This window comes from Eleutherodactylus coqui, chromosome 13 (assembly GCF_035609145.1).
Source record: "Eleutherodactylus coqui strain aEleCoq1 chromosome 13, aEleCoq1.hap1, whole genome shotgun sequence".
NCBI classification, from domain to species: Eukaryota; Metazoa; Chordata; class Amphibia; order Anura; family Eleutherodactylidae; genus Eleutherodactylus; species Eleutherodactylus coqui.
Genome location: NC_089849.1, coordinates 87624181 through 87644597, shown reverse-complemented (window position 1 = coordinate 87644597; position 20417 = coordinate 87624181). Strand labels below are relative to the sequence as shown.

Here is a 20417-nt window from a genome sequence, read left to right as displayed (position 1 = left end):
ATCTTGTGAGGTTCTCACTGTGACTCAGCTGAAGCAGCTTTCTATATAAACTAGTAGCGTATGCTGCTAGTAGACACTACATACCAGCTTCTGGAGGACGCTCCCTACACAAGTGGTCAGACAAGTAAGGCTTCATCTTTTGATCGGCTCCCTGGGGTTATTTGATGCCTGAGGAGACGTTCACACATAGCCGAAATACCTCTGCAAAATCTGTAGCATTTCTGCAAAAGACTTGAGATTAGTTGCATACCTGCCGTTGATTTCAGCAGATGCAGCTCTCACTTCCCAAAGCTTTGTGCTAGCAGCGCAGTGTTTCATCTTGTGGCCAGCGGTTAGCGCAGAACCCCTGGTCAGCTGCTGCCACTTCGGGATCACCTGACTAGAGGCACCCTGCTCACTAGAAGCCATCGGATGTAAGGCTTCGCTGATAGCATGAGGACTTGGGAGGTGAAGGGAGCGCTGCAACTGCCGAAATTTTCAATCAAAATCTGCACTAGTTTTGGATGCGGAAATGCAATGGAGTTTTCTGCTGTGGATATTCTGCAGCATTTTTGACCCGTGTGAACATGGTCTTATACTTATATACCTTCTGAATTTCAATTATATAATTATGATAAATAGGGGTCAAACACTGGGAAATAATACAGTGCACTAACAGCTCCACCCTTGTCTGCAGGCAGTGTCAGGTATTGCACTACTGATTTCTCTCTGTTTAGCAACTGATTAATCAGGGAAGTTGCCATATGGTTCAGAAAATGAACAAGATGACAGGGGTGTGTTAACTTTACTCTTTGGTCAGGAAGGGTATCATTTCTCCTTAAGGAGAGCACCTAGAACAGTGGTGGTGAACCTATGGCACGTGTGCCAAAGGTGGCACACAGAGCCCTCCCTGCTGGCACAAGTCATAGTTAGCCCCCCCCCCCCTCCCCTGATGTCTCCTACTTGGTTCCGTGAGAGCAGGAGAGGTGTCCAGCAGCACACTGACGTCACAGTGTGCATCGGGGTCAGTGCCAGCAGCAATGCCGAGCAGAGGAGGAGCGGATCTTCCACAGGCCGCTGTGGGATGTCACTATTACACAGGGGCCGCTGTGGGATGTCACTATTATATTGGGGGCCGCTGTGGGATGTCGCTATTATATTGGGGGCCGCTGTGGGATGTCGCTATTATATTGGGGGCCGCTGTGGGATGTCGCTATTATATTGGGGGCTGCTGTGGGATGTCGCTATTATATTGGGGGCCGCTGTGGGATGTCGCTATTATATTGGGGGCCGCTGTGGGATGTCGCTATTCCATTGGGGGCCGCTGTGGGATGTCGCTATTCCATTGGGGGCCGCTGTGGGATGTCGCTATTCCATTGGGGGCCGCTGTGGGATGTCGCTATTCCATTGGGGGCCGCTGTGGGATGTCGCTATTCCATTGGGGGCCGCTGTGGGATGTCGCTATTCCATTGGGGGCCGCTGTGGGATGTCGCTATTCCATTGGGGGCCGCTGTGGGATGTCGCTATTCCATTGGGGGCCGCTGTGGGATGTCGCTATTCCATTGGGGGCCGCTGTGGGATGTCGCTATTCCATTGGGGGCCGCTGTGGGATGTCGCTATTCCATTGGGGGCCGCTAGGGGGGGTCACTATTATTGCTGGGGCCGATGGAGGAGGGTCATTATTATCGATTGGGCAGCTTGAGAAGGGGGGTCGTGACTATTATTGCTTGGGGGGGGGGGGGAAGGGGGGTCACTATTACCGCTGGGGTATGTTTACATGTGGCGGAAATGGGCAGGGCTGTTTTAAAATAGACAGGGTGCAGATTTTGACTGCTCTTTGAATGCGGAAATGCTGGAGAATATTCCATAGAAATTTCCGCTGAGGACATTCTGCTGTATTTCCGCATCCAGAAAGCAGTCAAAATCTGTACGCTGTCTATTTTGAAGCGGCCCTGTCCTTTTTAGAATGACGGGGGTAAAATTATACCTCGTGATAAGCCCCGCCTCCTGATATGTTGGCAGTTTGCGATAAATAAGTGGGTTTTGGGTTGCAGTTTGGGCACTCTGTCTCTAAAAGGTTCGCCATCACTGACATAGAAGGTGAGTGAGGAGACTAATAAAGCCATGCATGTTTCTCTGGGAAATATGCAAATAGGGAAGATGGAACAGTATATCTAAAGTGCCACCTATTGGAAGGCAGCATTCCTGCAAGTCAATGTCAGACTTTTTATGCAAGTCTTATAATAATGACTGGGAATTGTAAGCCAAGCCGGAATACTTAAAAAAAAATAAAAAAATCCTATTATTAAATACAGTAAAACCTCTGTTAGCATTGGCATCTACTAAGGCCGATCTCAAATAAGGCCGTTTTCTAAGCCAAACTTTTGTCTCTAGTAACATTGGTTGCCTCTAATAACAACGGCGTGTGCTGGTCCACGTGACCTTGCTGCTGAACCCATGTTATCTCCCGCTCGGCATCTCCTCCTCCTTCTGCTAATGCAACCCACCCTTCTCCATCATCGGCGATGGATAATACACTAGTACAGTACAGTATAGTACAATTGCACTCTAATGGAACAGCACAGAGAACACAGTGATAACACTGAGGACAGATGATGTAGTAGATGCAGTCCTATGTAACACTACAAATAGCACACAGTAACATGTTGAATAACATGTTAAATGTTCATTTATTCTTTACAGTAGTCTTTTAGATTCATTTATTATTGTTTTTGGTATTAAAAACCATATTTATTCTCCAATAAATGTGGTTTGGTGTGTTTTTTTTAGAATGTCCAGAACAAATTAATTGGATTTACATTGATTCATATGTAAATAATTACCTCTAGTAGCAACGGTTTCAGGTAAAGCTGATGGCTTTTGGACAGATAACCAACGTTAATAGAGGTTTTACGGTATATCAAAACTAGAGATGAGCGAACGTGCTCGTTTAGAACAATTACTCGATCGAGTATTTGCCTAATCGGGTGAAAAGATTCGGGGGGCGCCGGGGGTGAGCGGGGGGTTTCGGGGGGGAGAGAGACAGAGGGCTACCCCGCCGCCTCCCACCCCCGGCGCCCCCCGAATCTTTTCGCCCGAGTAGGCAGTTACTCGAAAAAAGCGATGCTCTTTCGAGTAATTGCCCTAAACGAGCACGTTCGCTCATCTCTAATCACAACGTTTATTAAAATCCTTTATCCAGGTCAAATGCAGGCAGAAAGTCTAGTTACTAGGAGGCTTTCACATGTGACAGAATAGGCTGCAGGACGCAGTGTCCATTAGGCCGCTCTCACCCAGGCCCTTTGAAACGCCACAGTAAGCACTGTAAAACGCCTCCAATGGGGCTTTTCAGACAAGCATCCGATTTGTAAACGCTGTTTGCCCTATTTTAATGTGTTTCAGCTATTTTTAACGCACCCCACCACCCATTGCAATGATGGGGTGATTTAAAAAGCGCTGTTGAATGCGCAAGAGCAGCATTAGTGTGGATTTTGTTGCATTTTTAACTGCGGAATGCGTTCTGCAGGACATCTTGCAGAATTTCTTGCATTTTTTTGCAGACTTTAATTTTGGAATTAAATCTCCTGTTTGTTAGAAATCCGCAACAAGATTTCCACAAAACGTCCTTCATTCCACAGCAGTAAGCTTTCAACCCATCTAGAGATAACAGTGTGACACAGAAATGGACTAATTCTGTCCCGTGTGAAAGTATCCTTTAGGGCTCATTCAGACGACCGTATATCGACCGGGTATTCATGCCAGCCGATATATGGCGTCTCTATCTGCAGGGGGAGGAGGCTGGAAGAGCCGGGAGCAGTGCTCTGAGCTCCCGCCCCCTCTCTGCCTCCTCTCCGCCCCCTGCACTATTTGCAATGAGAGGAGGTGGGACGGGGGCGGGGCTAAGTTCTTCCAGCCAGCTGGCTAAATATGGCTGGCTAAACGTGGGATTAGCGGCCGCAGACGAATTTGCTGCAGCGAAGTTTCGGACGGAATTTCCACGGCAAATCCGCCCTGCGTGAACCCAGCCTTAATTTCTTCCTCTATCAGTTTTCTCTCCTGAAATGATCGCATTCTTCATAACATGTAAGATAAGAAGATCTAGCTAATGAGCTAAGCGTGTGTTCACTCCATCTGTTTTCCATGTTCCTTGTGTTTATTCCACACACCCTTGTTTATAGGACCTGCGGGGAGAGGATTTCATCACCCATTAAAATTAAGGATAAAGCCGGTGTGGCTACTTCCTCCAGCAGCCTCTTCCTCTATGTATATACACCTGTGGATATGAACCCATATTAACATTTCACTTTTCATCTTTTCTAGTGAGTGGATATGTTATCACCTATTTCCCAGTAAGGGGTAAGTAGATACAATTATACCTGTTACTGTTTGCTTACCTGTAAATTAGAGGGGCTTCTGCAGCATCCAAGGAGTGGGCCCACAGCCGAGGATATAGCTGGGTAGATTGTGGCCTTGTCACAGGGCTCTACCATCTCCTCCTCAGGGGGTAGCACAGGACCTGAACAAGTTACTGCTGGGGGAGTTTCACAGGGAAACCCCAATCTGCGGTGAATCAAGAAGTTGGAATAAATAGTCCACATACCCAGTGATTACTTTCTAAGCAAAACTAGCAATGGTCAGTAGAGCTTGTTTACTTGGATAAACTATTAACAATGCATAAACGTTACATCAGCAAGCATAACACAGGTGCCAAACAGGATAGTGGTGTGACAGGGAGGTTTCTCAGGATGGCAGAAGAAGCCACAGTCCCAGTTATCTGTGGGGTTCTGCTCCCGGCGACACTCTTCACTTTCTCTCCAGCTCTCTACCGGTACACACTAACATTTAGAGGTTGCATGGCAGCTCCTCTCATTCTCTTCAAGTACTCCATGCTAGCACCGAGATGGTCTGGGTGAATTGGGCCCAGAGCAGACATCGGGCCATCGTTCAGCCTCTTCCATCTTGGGGATCCTCCTAAGATGAGGCACACTTTCTCTCACTTAATAAAAGTTCCTTTTTCTCTTTAAGGCTGGCTTCACACTGGTGATAGGCTATTTTGCGTTGCGAGAGTGAGTGAAAACGTATGAAAATGAAACCAATGATTTTCAATGGTTTCATTCTCATTTGCGATGCCTTTACTGCACACTCGCAGCGCTATCACCCATTGCTTTCAATGTGGCCGGCGCCAGCAGCGTTGGTTCCATTGAGAACATAGGCAGTACATCGCACTCCCCTGACACAGCTGTCACAGCTGTGGCAGAGGTCCGCGATGCTATCAATTGCTTTCAATTGCTCGAAATATAAGCCCTTCCCTGAAAATCTTCTCTAGCTGTAAAGAAAAGCAAAAAAATTAATTAATTAACTCACCTAGAAGAGTTGACCAGCTCTTCTCTCCGGCCCCGGCAGACGTCTTTTGTCTTCTGGAGGCCAGGAATAAAAAAATCCCCGCCCCCAGAAAGGGCTGCTTCTGACTGGCTGAGTGCTGTAACCAATCAGGGGTAGTACCCAGCCGTCATTGATTGACAGGTGAGCGAGGCCTGTGATTGGTCACGGCGCTCAGTAAATCACATGCAGCCCTCAGCCATTTTTTTTACTTTTCTTTACAGCTAAAGAAGATTTGCAGGAAAGGGCTTATATTTTAAGCCCTTCCCCGAAAATCATTGCTGTGGTGCTTGCCTGCAATCCATTGCTTTCAATTGGGCTGCAGCAGCGCCAGCCCCATTGAAAGCAATGGATAGCATTGTGGACCTCTGCCACAGATGTCACAGCTGTGGCAGAGTTGCGCAATGTACTGCCTACGTTTTCAATGGGGCCAGCGCTACTGGCACCAACCCCATTGAAAACAATGGGCGATAGTGCTGCTTTTTCTTAGCGCTGTGAGTGTGCAGTGAAGGCATTGCAAAGGAGAATGAAAATCATTAGTTTCATTTTCATGCGTTTTCACTCACACTCACTACGCAAAATAGTCTATCGCCAGTATGAAGCCGGCCTAAGACAGGCTCCACTGCTAGCACTCTTGACTCAGACTGACTTCCCAGACTCTCTTGGACTGCCTTGCACAGCATCCTTGCAAACACATGTACATAGCACGACCACATGACTTACAACATGATACATTTCTCAGACATAACCCAGACGTTAACCCATTTAGTGCCGCAGAGGTGCAATACGCATCAAATGCATACACATAGAAGACCCTGACAATACAATTGCACAAGACAAACACATTCACACTTATGGAGGGGCCCCACTAGCTCTGGGCCACTATACTTCCACATTTGGACTTAGTGTTTGCCACCATAATTTTCTAAGCAGCTACTGTGTATATGAACAAATGTGCCTGCCGTCCACACCCTCTAGTATATTATGTATACACTGCTGGGCTTCTTTTAGTTGGTTAGTCAATATCAAACATGTCCCATGTGAACACAGCAGCCTTATAATTGTTGAAGGAATTGTCCTGGTTTAGAAAAAAGGGTCTGCTTGTCTCCCGAAACAGTGCTGCTCTTAGGGCTTCATGCACATGGGCGGATTCTTGCTCTGGATTCCGCAGCAATAACCCTCCATAGCATGCTATGGAAAAATGATTCTTCATGCACACGAATGGAAACCAATTGCGGTTTCCACTTGTGGATGAAAAATCGCAGCATGCTCTATTTTACTGCAGTTCCCGCACAGGCAGATTCCATTGAAGTCAATGGAAGTCGTCCGACCCGCGGCCTGTCCGCAATTGACATTGCAGACGGAATGCGGATTCCGTGGGAAAAGCAGGAGTTTAAAAAAAAAATCTGTACTGCGCATGTTTGATGGTGAGCCGTGCAGACCATCCGCAGTACAGAAAAGAAGAAGAAAATACAGGTACACGCGGATGTCGGCTGGACACAGTGTCGGATTCCGCTACGGGCTCCCGCATGTGGAATCCAACCTGCACCTGTGCATGTGGCCTTAAGCCCCATTTGCATGCAAAGATGATCTCTCAAAATTTGTTCAAACGATAGGGAGAATGACAGTTTGAGCGATCATTTTGCATAAGCTGCTAAAGGGCACTAATGCCCATTAGTTGCTTATTAGCTTCATTTGCATGTAAATGAGCCTTCCTGAGCTGTATGCAGAGAACAGCAGGTGGTCTGTTATCTGCATACAGCTCCATTGTTCTGCCGTGGGACAGCAGCTGAATACAATGTTATCAGCGCTCCCGTAGAGAATCACAGCCTACGGTCCCTGCTATCAGCTCTCCGGCGAAATGATGGATTTTAAACACATCATAAAATCATTGTTTGTCCGAAAAGCAAACGATGGTAGCATTTATATAGTTTGAGTGAATTTTAAGCGATAATCATCTTGTGTAAATGGGGCTTTACTCGCAGGCTCTTTGCTATTGCGAATGAATGGAACTGAGTTGCAATTCCAGTGACAGACATGGGAGAAGAAGTGCCACTGTTGCTGGGAAGAGAGAAAACCCTTTTGTGGGACCCTAGGCAACCTACTTCACAATCTTCCTTGCTTCTCTGATTTACTAAAACACACAATATTTACTTATAGGTAAAGCTGAGGGCATACGTATGCTACTTGCAGATCAAGGGGCTACATGGAAAGAAGAGGTGGTGCAATTTGCAGACTGGTTTGGAGGAGAATCTGACCTTAAGCAACAAGCTGTGAGTTACTTTGGTGCTATATTATACAAATGAAATGCAATGTCATAGAGACATAGCAGAGGCTCATTATGGTGCCAGGACCTTCTTGACCCACCTGCTGGCCTCTGGTGGGCCAGTCTGACCCTGGCTGTTGGTGAGGCATGCCTGGCAAGGTGATTTGGTAGCAGTGATCATATGCTGCATTCCTGCTGCACAGTCTTGCCTCTGGCTGCCATAATCTCTGAGGGGTTGGCCCACTAAATAGTTTCTTCTATCTACAATATAGGGTATAACTAGCTGATCTGTGGGTCAGCCCTGCTAATCAGGAGCATGGAGTCTGGAGCGTCCCTAAATGGATGGCATGATGTGTGCCACCACTCTAGTCATTTGAATAGAACCACCATAGATGACCAACTTCAAGTGCTCATGTATCTCCTGTTCTCCTCCTCTGCAGGGGTCCCAGTGCTCAGACCCCCAGTCATCACCCCTATCTTCTGGATAAGGGATAACTTAAAGCGGTTGAACGTTACTTTTTGAAAATTTAATGGCGGGTGCAGATGTGGGAAAATAACAAATACTTACCCATTTCAGGTGATCCAACATTGCAGCCCCATCGTTGTCCCAGTTTCTATTGACAGTGCAAGTCAGGTGATCACTGCCTGTCAATCGAGGTTGCAATGTCACCGCCTGTACTCCTGGCATCAATGCTCAGATCCTGGGTGCCAGAAGTTCCACCTGGTAATGCATTGGCCTCTGATTGGCAGGCAGCAGTCACCTGACTACTGCTGTCAACAGAGACCCGGACAACTGTGGGACTGCAGTGCTGGATCGCCGAGGACAGGCAAGTACTGCTGTGTTTGTTGTTTTCCCACATCTGCCCCTGCCATTAAATTTTCAAAGGTAAATGGAACACCCCTTTAATTTTGTGGAACACCCATTTTAAGTCTGATGACTTTTACTATGGCACATGTTCACACTTCTGTGCTGATGTATTTCCTGCAGTGATTAAAGCTCCATTTTTTTCTGATACAGAACTTCAGATCCCCTACATAAACATAATGGAGTAAAATGTTAAAATTCTGGCTACCTGAGGCCACCACTAGGGGACGCCAGTGCATACGTGTCACTCAATAATAGAATAAGCAGAAAAATGGTGCATGTGTGTATCTGGGGGGATTATTGTTCTTGTTATCATCCTTTGTATCAATCTTTGGGGTCTTGCAGGTTTTCGGTCAGCTGCCACAGTTTAAAGATGGAGACTTTGTTCTGTATCAGAGCAATAGCATCCTGAGATACCTTGCACGCAAATATGGTAAGTTTTTATGTTTCCATAAATGAAATTCTGTTTACGATCTCTAACTGTTGTAGTCTTATATTATTAATGTGATTTGTCCATTAACTACGTCTGGTATTCTCTCAGGTATTGCTGGGGCCGGCAACCAGGAGAGTGCACTCATTGACATGGTGAATGATGGCGTGGAAGACTTGAGAGGGAAATACAGCCGCTTTTTCATGACTGAACTTGTATGTATACCAAAAAAATGGGCACAAAAACTTTAGTTCTAATTAAATGGATTTCCCTGGAATAAAAAATAGTAATGCAACTCAGCTATAATACACTGCATGGACTAAACTGCAGTACCAAACCTTTTTCTGTTAATTGCTTTGTCTGAGCTTGAGTCCAGTGGGCGGAGTGCATGCAGAGATACCTGTCAATCATGGAGTGGGACCGCCCACTGGACTCATAAGCCCACAGTGAGCATGATTTCAATAATTAACTACTTTCTGCCACACCCATTTTTGTGTCTAGCTGCTTGGATGCTAAAGTCAGTAACAACTGTGGGGTTATATGGCTGGGATCGGAGTTATCTCCACTTCTGGCCATTACAGGTGAATGTCAGCTTTATAACAGAGCTGGACTCCACCGGATATGGAGAGGGCTCAGTTACTGAGGCTGCTTCATACTTTCCCCTGTGACATGTGAGGTATATGAATGTCACATGTTGGGAAGGAGTTAGGGTACATGTACACGGGCAATTTAAAAGTTGTGCCGGAGATTCTTGGGTACAACTCACATTAGATAGCACTTGGACATTCTGTCTGTGTGCTGTCCGATGGGCTGAACACCGGACATTAACAGGGGACACATGATCCAATGTAGCAGGTCTCCTTTAATATAGATTGGGGGATGCAGATATACATTGCCCCGATGTATAGCTTCATGTAGACAGGGGTGAGATCGAACAAATATGCTTTATACACTGCAGAATACTTTATTTTACAGGAGACGGGTAAAGAGAAGTATGCAACTGAACTTGCCAAACACTTGTCAGCATTTGAGAGGATTCTTTCCCAGAACTGTAATGGAATCAAATATTTAGTTGGAGATAAGGTAATGACCACTAAAGTGAAATACAAATGGTTTTGTAAAAACAGTCCAATTGGCCATTGTTCGGAGGGGTTGGCAGTCAGGTCCAGGGTTGCCAACCAGCTGTAAAGCCACAGTCTATTAAAGTGTAAAAACAGGGTCTATAGGTCCGTATATAAAATATATGCCCCCCAACTGTCAGTGGAACAAAGAGGCAGAAGCACTCAACTGAGCATTGTGCCAATATTAACGATTCTACTAGAACAGCCTAAAAAGCCTGATCTCAGCCGAAGGCGCACAGTGCTTGGTTTGTTCATTCAGGCAAGTGATCAATGGAGGTCACTATGATAGGGCCATAAATTTACGGCACTTGATTCTGGGCTTTAATTCCGGTCAATGGTAAAAATGTGATTAAAGATGCTGCAATATTGAGTTGGGTCCTCAGGTGTCAGTCACAGCTAAGGACCCGGAGGAGAAGCGGTTTTTAGTCACTTCTGCCTTCTCTCTTGGAGGTTACATAGCACTCAGTGAGCAATATATGGTAAATCACAAAAGTGGAAGTATTACTTCTGCTATTCATCCCGGGGGAAAAATGGTGACTGCTGGATGGTCACTGCCATGGCAGAGCTGCAGGGTCCTAGCTGAGCCAGATTAACTCTTAGTGATTACTATTACACTAGGGTTAGGTTCTTTTTCCTGTAACTGGGGCTCCTATGGATGCCCCAGCTACAATTAAAAAGTGAAATTAAAAGAAAAAAAAAGACAATGTGAATGACCCCCAGAGGTCTTATATGACCTGATAGAGGACATAGATGGTAAAAAAAATTGATACTGAAATAAGTAAAAAAGAAATTACAGAGTAAAATAAAAATATATTTTAAAAAAAAAAAGAAAATGCCCCAATGCTGTCGCCATATGCGCCCAGTAATCCAGGATTATACAAATTATATACCAAAAGATCCTGAAACAAAATGAGGAACCCATTGCTGTGCTTTATTTTAGTGTAAATATTAGAGATGAGCAAACGTACTCGTCCAAGCTTGATACTCGTTCGAGTATTAGCGTGTTCGAGATGCTCGTTACTAGAGGCGAGCACCACGCGATGTACGAGTTACTTTCACTTTCATCTTTGAGACGTTAGCGCGCTTTTCTGGCCAATAGAAAGACAGGGAAGGCATTACAACTTCCCCCTGCAACTTTCAAGCCCTATACCACCCCCCTGCAGTGAGTGGCTGGCGAGATCAGGTGTTACCCGAGTATAAAAATCGGCCCCCTCCCGCGGCTCGCCACAGATGCGTTCTGACATAGAGGAGGGAAAGTGGTATCTTGGTGGAGCTGCTATAGGGAGAGTGTTAGGAGTATTTTAGGCTTCAAGAACCCCAATGGTCCTTCTTAGGGCCACATCTGACTGTGTGCAGTACTGTTGAGGCTGCTTTTTGCAGTGTTGCACTTTTTTTTTTTTTTGTATATCGGCCGTGCAGAGCATTGCGTCCTGCAGTAATTTTACATAGTCCATGGCCAGTCTTAGTGGTGAGGCAGGGACAGTGAAAGACATATACAATCTATATACGCCGTGGGCTTTTCCAAAAAAAATTTGGGAAAAAAAATGTATTTGGGCTGCCTGTGACCGTCCTGACTATACTGCGTCTCTGCTGGGGGTAGTTGTCCTAATTCATACGCAGCCAGCTAAGTGTTACAGCAGGCTTGCGCAAAATTCTTTCCTGCCTCTGCTGTGTGTTCCGTAAGCGAAGTCAGCCTCCAACCACAGGCCAATAAGCGGCACATTTAATTACAGCGTTCTGTTTCTGCACTACTGGTAATACACCATGCTGAGGGGTAGGGGTAGGCCTAGAGGACGTGGACGCGGGCAAGGACGCGGAGGCCCAAGTCAGGGTGTGGGCACAGGCCGAGCTCCTGATCCAGGTGTATCGCAGCCGACTGCTGCGGGATTAGGAGAGAGGCATGTTTCTGGCGTCCCCACATTCATCTCACAATTAATGGGTCCACGCGGTAGACCTTTATTAGAAAATGAGCAGTGTGAGCAGGTCCTGTCGTGGATGGCAGAAAGTGCATCCAGCAATCTATCGACCACCCAGAATTCTGCGCCGTCCACTGCTGCAACTCTGAATCCTCTGGCTGCTTCTCCTCCTTCCTCCCAGCCTCCTCACTCCATTATAATGACACATTCTGAGGAGCAGGCAGACTCCCAGGAACTGTTCTCGGGCCCCTACCCAGAATGGGCAGCAATGGTTCCGAATCCTCTCCCACTGGAGGAGTTTGTCGTGACCGATGCCCAACCTTTGGAAAGTTCCCGAGGCCCGGGGGATGAGGCTGGGGACTTCCGGCAACTGTCTCAAGAGCTTTCAGTGGGTGAGGAGGACGATGACGATGAGACACAGTTGTCTATCACTCAGGTAGTAGTAATTGGAGTAAGTCCGAGGGAGGAGCGCACAGAGGATTCGGAGGAAGAGCAGCAGGACGATGAGGTGACTTACCCCACCTGGTTTGCTACGCCTACTGAGGACAGGTCTTCAGAGGGGGAGGCAATTGCAGCAGCAGGGCAGGTTGGAAGAGGCAGTGCGGTGGCCAGGGGTAGAGGCAGGGCCAGACCGAATAATCCACCAACTGTTTCCCAAAGCGCCCCCTCGCGCCATGCCACCCTGCAGAGGCCGAGGTGCTCAAAGGTCTGGCAGTTTTTCACTAAGTGCAGACGACCGACGAACAGTGGTGTGCAACCTTTGTCGCGCCAAGATCAGCCGGGGAGCCACCACCACCAGCCTCACCACCACCACCAGCATGCACAGACATATGATGGCCAAGCACCCTACAAGGGAGGCTTTCAAAGGTATGATGGCGGCGGCCCCGCGCTACTCAGTTCCCAGTCGCCACTACTTTTCCCTATGTGCTGTCCCAGCCCTGCACGACCTCGTCTCCCGCAACATTATACGCGCCCTCACCAACGCGGTTACTGCCAAGGTCCACTTAACAACGGACACGTGGACAAGCACAGGCGGGCAGGGCCACTACATCTCCCTGACGGCACATTGGGTGAATTTAGTGGAGGCTGGGACAGAGTCAGAGCCTGGGACCGCTCACGTCCTACCCACCCCCAGAATTGCGGGCCCCAGCTTGGTGGTGGTATCTGCAGCGGTGTATGCTTCCTCCACTAAACCACCCTCCTCCTCCTACGCAACCTCTGTCTCGCAATCAAGATGTGTCAGCAGCAGCACGTCGCCAGCAGTCGGTGTCGCACGGCAGCACAGCGGTGGGCAAGCGTCAGCAGGCCGTGCTGAAACTACTCAGCTTAGGAGAGAAGAGGCCCACGGACTGCTGCAGGGTCTGACAGAGCAGACCGACCGCTGGCTTGCGCCGCTGAGCCTCCAACCGGGCATGGTCGTGTGTGACAACGGCCGTAACCTGGTGGCGGCTCTGCAGCTCAGCAGCCTCACGCACGTGCCATGCCTGGCCCACGTCTTTAATTTGGTGGTTCAGCGCTTTCTGAAAAGCTACCCACGCTTGTCAGACCTGCTCGGAAAGGTGCGCCGGCTCTGCGCACATTTCCGCAAGTCCCACACAAACACTGCCACCCTGCGCACCCTGCAACATCGGTTTCATCTGCCAGTGCACCGACTGCTGTGCGACGTGCCCACATGGTGGAACTCTACGCTCCACATGTTGGCCAGGCTCTATGAGCAGCGTAGAGCTATAGTGGAATACCAACTCCAACATGGGTGGCGCAGTGGGAGTCAGCCTCCTCAATTCTTTACAGAATAGTGGGCCTGGTTGGCAGACATCTGCCAGGTCCTTGGAAACTTTGAGGAGTCTACCAGATGGTGAGCGGCGATGCTGCAATCATTAGCGTCACCATTCCTCTGCTATGCCTCTTGAGAAGTTCCCTGCAAAGCATAAAGGCAAACGCTTTGCGCTCGGAAACAGAGGCGGAGGAAGACAATATGTCGCTGGATAGTCAGAGCACCCTCCTGTCTATATCTCAGCGCGTTGAGGAGGAGGAGGAGGAGCATGAGGAGGATGAGGAGGAGGGGGAAGAGACAGCTTGGCCCACTGCTGAGGGTACCCATGCTGCTTGCCTGTCATCCTTTCAGCGTGTATGGCAGGAGGAGGAGGAGGAGGAGGATCCTGAAAGTGATCTTCCTAGTGAGGACAGCCATGTGTTGCGTACAGGTACCCTGGCACACATGGCTGACTTCATGTTAGGATGCCTTTCTCGTGACCCTCGCGTTACACGCATTCTGGCCACTACGGATTACTGGGTGTACACACTGCTCAACCCACGGTATAAGGAGAACATTTCCACTCTCATGCCCGAAGAGGAAAGGGGTTGGAGAGTGATGCTATACCACAGGACACTGGCGGACAAACTGATGGTAAAATTCCCATCCGACAGCGCTAGTGGCCAAAGGCGCAGTTCCGAGGGCCAGGTAGCAGGGGAGGCGCAGAGATCAGGCAGCATGTACAGCACAGGCAGGGGAACACTCTCTAGGGCCTTTGACAGCTTTCTGGCTCCCCAGCAAGACTTTGTCACCGCTCCCCAGTCAAGGCTGAGTCGGCGGGAGCACTGTAAAAGGATAGTGAGGGAGTACGTAGCCGATCGCACGACCGTCCTCTGTGACGCCTCTGCCCCCTACAACTACTGGGTGTCGAAGCTGGACACGTGGCCTGAACTCGCGCTGTATGCCCTGGAGGTGCTTGCTTGTCCTGCGGCTAGCATCTTGTCAGAGGGTGTTTAGTGCGGCTGGGGGAATCATCACAGATAAGCGTACCAGCCTGTCAACCGACAGTGCCGACAGGCTTACACTCATCAAGATGAACAAAGCCTGGATTTCCCCAGACTTCTCTTCTCCACCAGCGGACAGCAGCGATACCTAAGCAATACGTAGGCTGCAGCCGCGGATGGAAGCATCGTTCTCTATCCCCATCAAAAACGTGGACCTTTTAGCTTCATCAATCTGTGTATAATATTCATCCTCCTCCTCCTGAAACCTGACGTAATCACACCGAACGGGCAATTTTTCTTAGGCCCACAAGGCTCAGTCATATAATTTTTGTAAACAATTTTTATACGTTTCAATGCTCATTAAAGCATTGAAACTTGCACCTGAACCAATTTTTATTTTAACTGGGCTGCCTCCAGGCCTAGTAACCAATTAAGCCACATTAACCAAAGCGATTAATGGGTTTCACCTGCCCTCTTGGTTGGGCATGGACAATTTTTCTGAGGTACATTAGTACTGTTGGTACACCAATTTTTTGGGGCCCTCGCCTACAGTGTAATCCAATTAATTTTTTGCCCACCTGCATTAAAGCTGACGTTACATCAGCTGTGCTAGGCACTGCAATGGGATATATTTATGTACCGCCGGTGGGTTCCAGGGAGCCACCCATGCTGTCGGTCCACACGGAGTTGTAACTGCATGTGTCCACTTCTAAAGAACCCCAGTCTGACTGGGGCATGCAGTGTGGGCCGAAGCCCACCTGCATTAAACATGACATTACCTCAGCTGTGCTGGGCACTGCAATGGGACATATTTATGTACCGTCGGTGGGTTCCAGGGAGCTACCCATGCTGTCGGTCCACACGGAGTTGTAACTGCATGTGTCTACTTCTAAAGAACCCCAGTCTGACTGGGGCATGCAGTGTGGGTCGAAGCCGACATGCATTTAACATGACATTACCTCAGCTGCGATGGGCAATGCAATGGGATATATTTATGTACCGCCGGTGGGTTCCAGGGAGCCACCCATGCTGTGGGTCCACAGAGACTTCACAATAGGGAGTTGTACCTGCCTGTGTCTGAATTAAAAACCCCGGTCAGGTTGGGGCATGCAGTGTGGGCCGAAGCCCACCTGCATTTAATCTGACGTTAGCTCTGCTGTCCAGGGCACTGCAATGGGATACATTTATGTACAGCCGGTGGGTTCCAGGGAGCCACCCATGCTGTGGGTGCACACGGAATTCCCATTGCGGAGTTGTACCTGCCTGTGACTATTTATAAAAAACCGCAGTCTGACTGGGGCATGCAGACACCTTGACAGAATGAATAGTGTGTGGCACATAGGTTCCCCATTGCTATGCCCACGTGTGCAGCTCCAGATGGAGGTGGCACAGGATTGGATTTCTCATTGCTTCTGTACAGCATATATATATATATATATATATATATATATGACATGAGGGTGGTATGGCATGAGGGCAGCTGAAGGCTGCGCAGGGACACTTTGGTGTGCGCTGTGGACACTGGGTCGTGTGGGGGGGGGGGGTCGGGCAGCATGTAACCCAGGAGAAGTGGCAGCGGAGTGTCATGCAGGCAGTGATTGTGCTTTGTTGGAGGTAGTGTGGTGCTTAGCTAAGGTATGCATTGCTAATGAGGGCTTTTCAGAAGTAAAAATTGTTGGGGGGGGGGGCACTCTTGCCGCTATTGTGGCTTAATAGTGGGACCTGGGAACTTGAGATGCAGCCCAACATGTAGCCCCTCGCCTGCCCTATATGTTTCTGTGTCGTTTCCATCACTTTCTTGAATTGCCCAGATTTTCACAAATGAAAACCTTAGCGAGCATCGGCGAAATACAAAAATGCCCGGGTCGCCCATTGACTTCAATGGGGTTCGTTACTCGAAACGAACCCTCGAGCATCGCAAAAATTTCTTCCCGAGTAACGAGCACCCGAGCATTTTGCTGCTCGCTCATCTCTAGTAAATATACTAATTTTAAAAATAAACTACTATAGATTAAAAACTTTAAAAAATTTTTTTTACCCATAATGAAACTGAACAACAGAAAAGAAATCTAACAAAAATCGCCCTATATGTCACAGAGAAATGAACGCAGCATAAATAATTTTCGTAGCTGAAGAAAATATAATAGGGCCGTAAAACCACCACATGGGTAATAATATCCCTAAAAAGTGTCCGGTCCCTAAGGGGTTAAATGAAAGTGTGGGGACAGAGTGTCTATTAATTACTGATTTGTGCTACTTCTTCCCACAGATCTCGTATGCAGATTACAACCTCCTGGACCTCCTCTACTGTCACCTTTACTTATTCCCAGATTGCGTGTCATCATTTCCTCTGCTTACCGCATTCATGGATCGCATTGCTTCCCGCCCTAAACTTAGTGAATACTTGAAATCTGAAGCTCGGATTAACCGACCGGTTGTGCCTAATAAAATAAATACAAGTGGCCAGTAAATGTTTACAACCAGTATCAGCCCCACAATGCATCTACGGGACCCGACTCTACTCACTGCCTAAACAAGCATTTTTGTTTTGTTTGTTTTTGTTTATTATTCAATGTTTAGGAATAAACTTTATTAATTTTCGCTGCGACTCGTCTCACTTCTTGTTTTCTGGCACCAGACGGCAGGCTCAGAGTTTCCTATGGACACAGTAGTCAAGCTTCCATCTATACCCTAAAGTTTGCTAGACTACCAAATACATGCAGGGGACAGATGCAGGGCAGTATGGACCCAGTATCAGCTCATCTTAGGGGTTTATCTGTTAACTTTTACCAGGGAGATACATTGATTGGTATGATAAAAAAGGTTTGGTACGGTGTTAGCCAATAGGGCAAAATGTGATTGTTCCCAGCAAGAGAAACCAAGTAATCTTGTAGATATGATACCTTTTAATGGCTAACAAAAATACATGATGTTATAGCGAGCTGAGGGTTCTTCCCGAGGCATAATGAAATCGATCCGAAGATAGATAGATATACATATGACAAGGCACAGACAAGGATGTGATTAATTTGCACTTAAAAGGATACTACAACTGGAAGAGAAGAGAAATAAAAACATACTTAAATAGTCCACTGATAAAGATGTGAAGGTTTTATGGTCCCTGAATTAGTATTAGGAAGGGTGGGGGGGTCACCAGGACGTCAGTGTTATCTGTGCTGTAGATGTCTTAGGGCTCATGTCCACGGGGAAAATATGATTTAGGATCCGCAGCGGATCTCCCGCATGCGGATCCGCATCCCATAGGGATGCATTGACCACCCGCGGGTACATAAATACCCGCGGATGGTCAATAAAAGGGATTTAAAAAAAAATGGAGCATGAAAAAATCTGGACCATGCTCCATTTTCATGCGGGTCTCTCGCGGGGACGGCTCCCGCGGGCTTCTATTGAAGCCTATGGAAGCCGTCCGGATCCGCGGGAGACCTAAAATAGGAATTTAAAGCATTTACTCACCCGCAGCGGACCGCGAAGCTCTGCTCTTCCTCACGGCCGCATCTCCCTTGCTTCGGCTCGGCGGATGTGCCCGGCGCATGCGCGCGGCACGTCGACGACGTGCCGGCGACGTGCCGCCGGCGTCAGGAATTCATCCGCCGGCCGAAAATGAAGATCCGGCCGTGAGGAACAGCTGACATTCCCCGCCCGCGCCGGATAGGTAAATGCTTTTAAATTGCTATTTTCGGCGCTCATGTCCGCGGGGCAGGAGGGACCCGCTGCAGATTCTCCATTGAGAATCTGCAGCGGATCTGATTTTCCCCGTGGACATGAGGCCTTATACCTCCCAGTCACGCATGAATCCCCTTGAATTTAGGCCTCTATTGAAAGTGTCAAAAGTTGTTAGAAATTTCTACTCCCGATTTTCTTCTGTGGCTTTGACTTGAAATTGCCTTTTAAGTATAATAACTTTCATGTGGTCTATGTTCTGGAAACTTCTAATCAGGAGTGCATTGCACTCAGACACATGAAAAAGGTAATTATCCCTGCAATGAAGGTGTATCAGAGGGCAATGCACTCCTGATTATAAATTTTCTCAGATTTGTGGGTTGCCTGTAACACAGAAGGGGAGGGTTCGGGAACTTATCCCTGCAATGTAAGGAGCAGCAAGACCTGCTCACATGTACTAACTGCGGACAGTATACAAATCCCCAATACACAGCAGGACTATAAGACCCCGGGGACATTCACATGTACCACGTCCAATGTTGTGTACCTGATCTGGTACAGTGAATGTCCTGTTGGAGAAACAAGGCAAAGACTGAAAGCGATGATGAGGTCTCAACCACAAAAATTAAAGAGATAATTAAAGACCGATTTATCTGTGTCCAAGAACTTTTTTTTTTTAGTCACGGACACAACAAAGACCACCTGAACGTTATTATACTTAAAGGCGATTTCAAATCACAAAGCCACAGAAGAAATTGGGACTATAAATTTCTAACAACTTTTTACAGTTTCAATAGACGCCTATATTCTTTAAGAGGATTCATGCGTGACTGGGAAGTATGAGACATCTAAAGCACAGATAACACTGATGGCCTGGTGACCCCCTAACACTAATTCAGAGACCATAAAACCTTCACATCTTTATCAGTGACTATTTAAGTATGTTTTTATTTCTCTACTTATCCTGTTGTAGTATCCTTTTAAGTACAAATGAATCACACCCATGTCTGTGCCTTGTCATAAGTACGTGTGCGTGTATATATATGCATGCTTCTTCGAGTCTATTTCATTATGCCTGAGGAAGAATCCTGAGAAATTTGAAAGCTTGCAATAGCATCATGTATTTTTGTTAGCCTTCAGGCCGCCTGCACACAGCATGCATGGATTCTGTGTGGGAAATCCTGCACAGAATCCGCCTGTGCCCACTGGCGGTGCCCCTGCGTACTTGTTTTTCTTCCTTGCTTCTGTACTGCGGATGGGCCGCCGGCGTAAATGCATAGTACATATTACCTTGTGCCGTCGCTAGGCGATAAAGCGGATCCTGAGGCCTTTCCAGAATTGTAATTCCAGACGGGCCGCGGTTCGGACAGCTTCCATTAACTACAATGGAAGCTGTCCATGCGGAAATTGCTCTGAAATAGAGCCTTGTGTCTGCAAATAAAATCTTCATATATGCGACCAGGACTGTCATGCCGCTGCCTATTTTTATTTATTATTTTTTGACTTGCTTTGCTGCATACCTGATCTAGATAGGGAGGGAAACTCTACAATCCTATACTATGCAGAATTTTCTGCCTGATGGCATAATGAGCTTGTAGATTAGGAGCTACATAATTTATAGCTATTTGGGTATATGGAAACCCACTTTCTAAAGGGCTCCAACAGATAGCGGCTAGCCATTTTGGGAATTTCCCTAGAGTGCAGGTTGTCTGGGTATTGATCCTGATATTACTCTATGAGAGACAATCAGGCACAGGCTTTTATTGATATTCCCAAGTCATTGAGTATCGCATAATTTACTGATCAGTCCACAAGAGGGATTACTGAATACTGTTGAACAACTTATCCTTACAGCTGGATACCAATTCAATACAGTACCCTATCTGTGCTTATTCGCATCTCCTGACGGATTATAGTCCTAGTCAACAAATATCTCTTTTTGTCTCTATTTCTAAGACCTATAACCTCAATCCAGGAGATTATACCTGGAGTAATCTAAGCTCCTGAGGAGCCCACGTTGCGG

General features: G+C 47.4%; 1 protein-coding gene across 2 annotated transcripts; it reads left to right on the top strand.

The window, feature by feature from the left end:
* Window positions 1-7: 7 nt before the first annotated feature.
* On the top strand, window positions 8-17314 carry LOC136587974 (glutathione S-transferase P 1-like). Of its 2 annotated transcripts, XM_066586829.1 has the most exons (7): window positions 8-124; window positions 4300-4335; window positions 7519-7631; window positions 8835-8922; window positions 9031-9134; window positions 9895-10002; window positions 16983-17314. In XM_066586829.1, the coding sequence occupies exons 1-7, from the start codon at window positions 61-63 to the stop codon at window positions 17181-17183; spliced, it is 714 nt and encodes a 237-aa protein (XP_066442926.1). In that variant the 5' UTR covers window positions 8-60; the 3' UTR covers window positions 17184-17314. The 2 variants fall into 2 exon arrangements, with proteins under 2 accessions (XP_066442926.1, XP_066442927.1); XM_066586830.1 differs by lacking the exon at window positions 9895-10002.
* Window positions 17315-20417: the final 3103 nt, after the last annotated feature.

Coding starts and splice junctions, on each gene's coding strand:
- LOC136587974 (XM_066586829.1), top strand. CDS start 61: ATGCTGCTAGTAGACACTACATACCAGCTTCTGGAGGACGCTCCCTAC. Junction 4,336..7,518: donor CACCTATTTCCCAGTAAGGG/GTAAGTAGATAC, acceptor ATTTACTTATAG/GTAAAGCTGAGGGCATACGT. Junction 9,135..9,894: donor GCTTTTTCATGACTGAACTT/GTATGTATACCA, acceptor TTTATTTTACAG/GAGACGGGTAAAGAGAAGTA.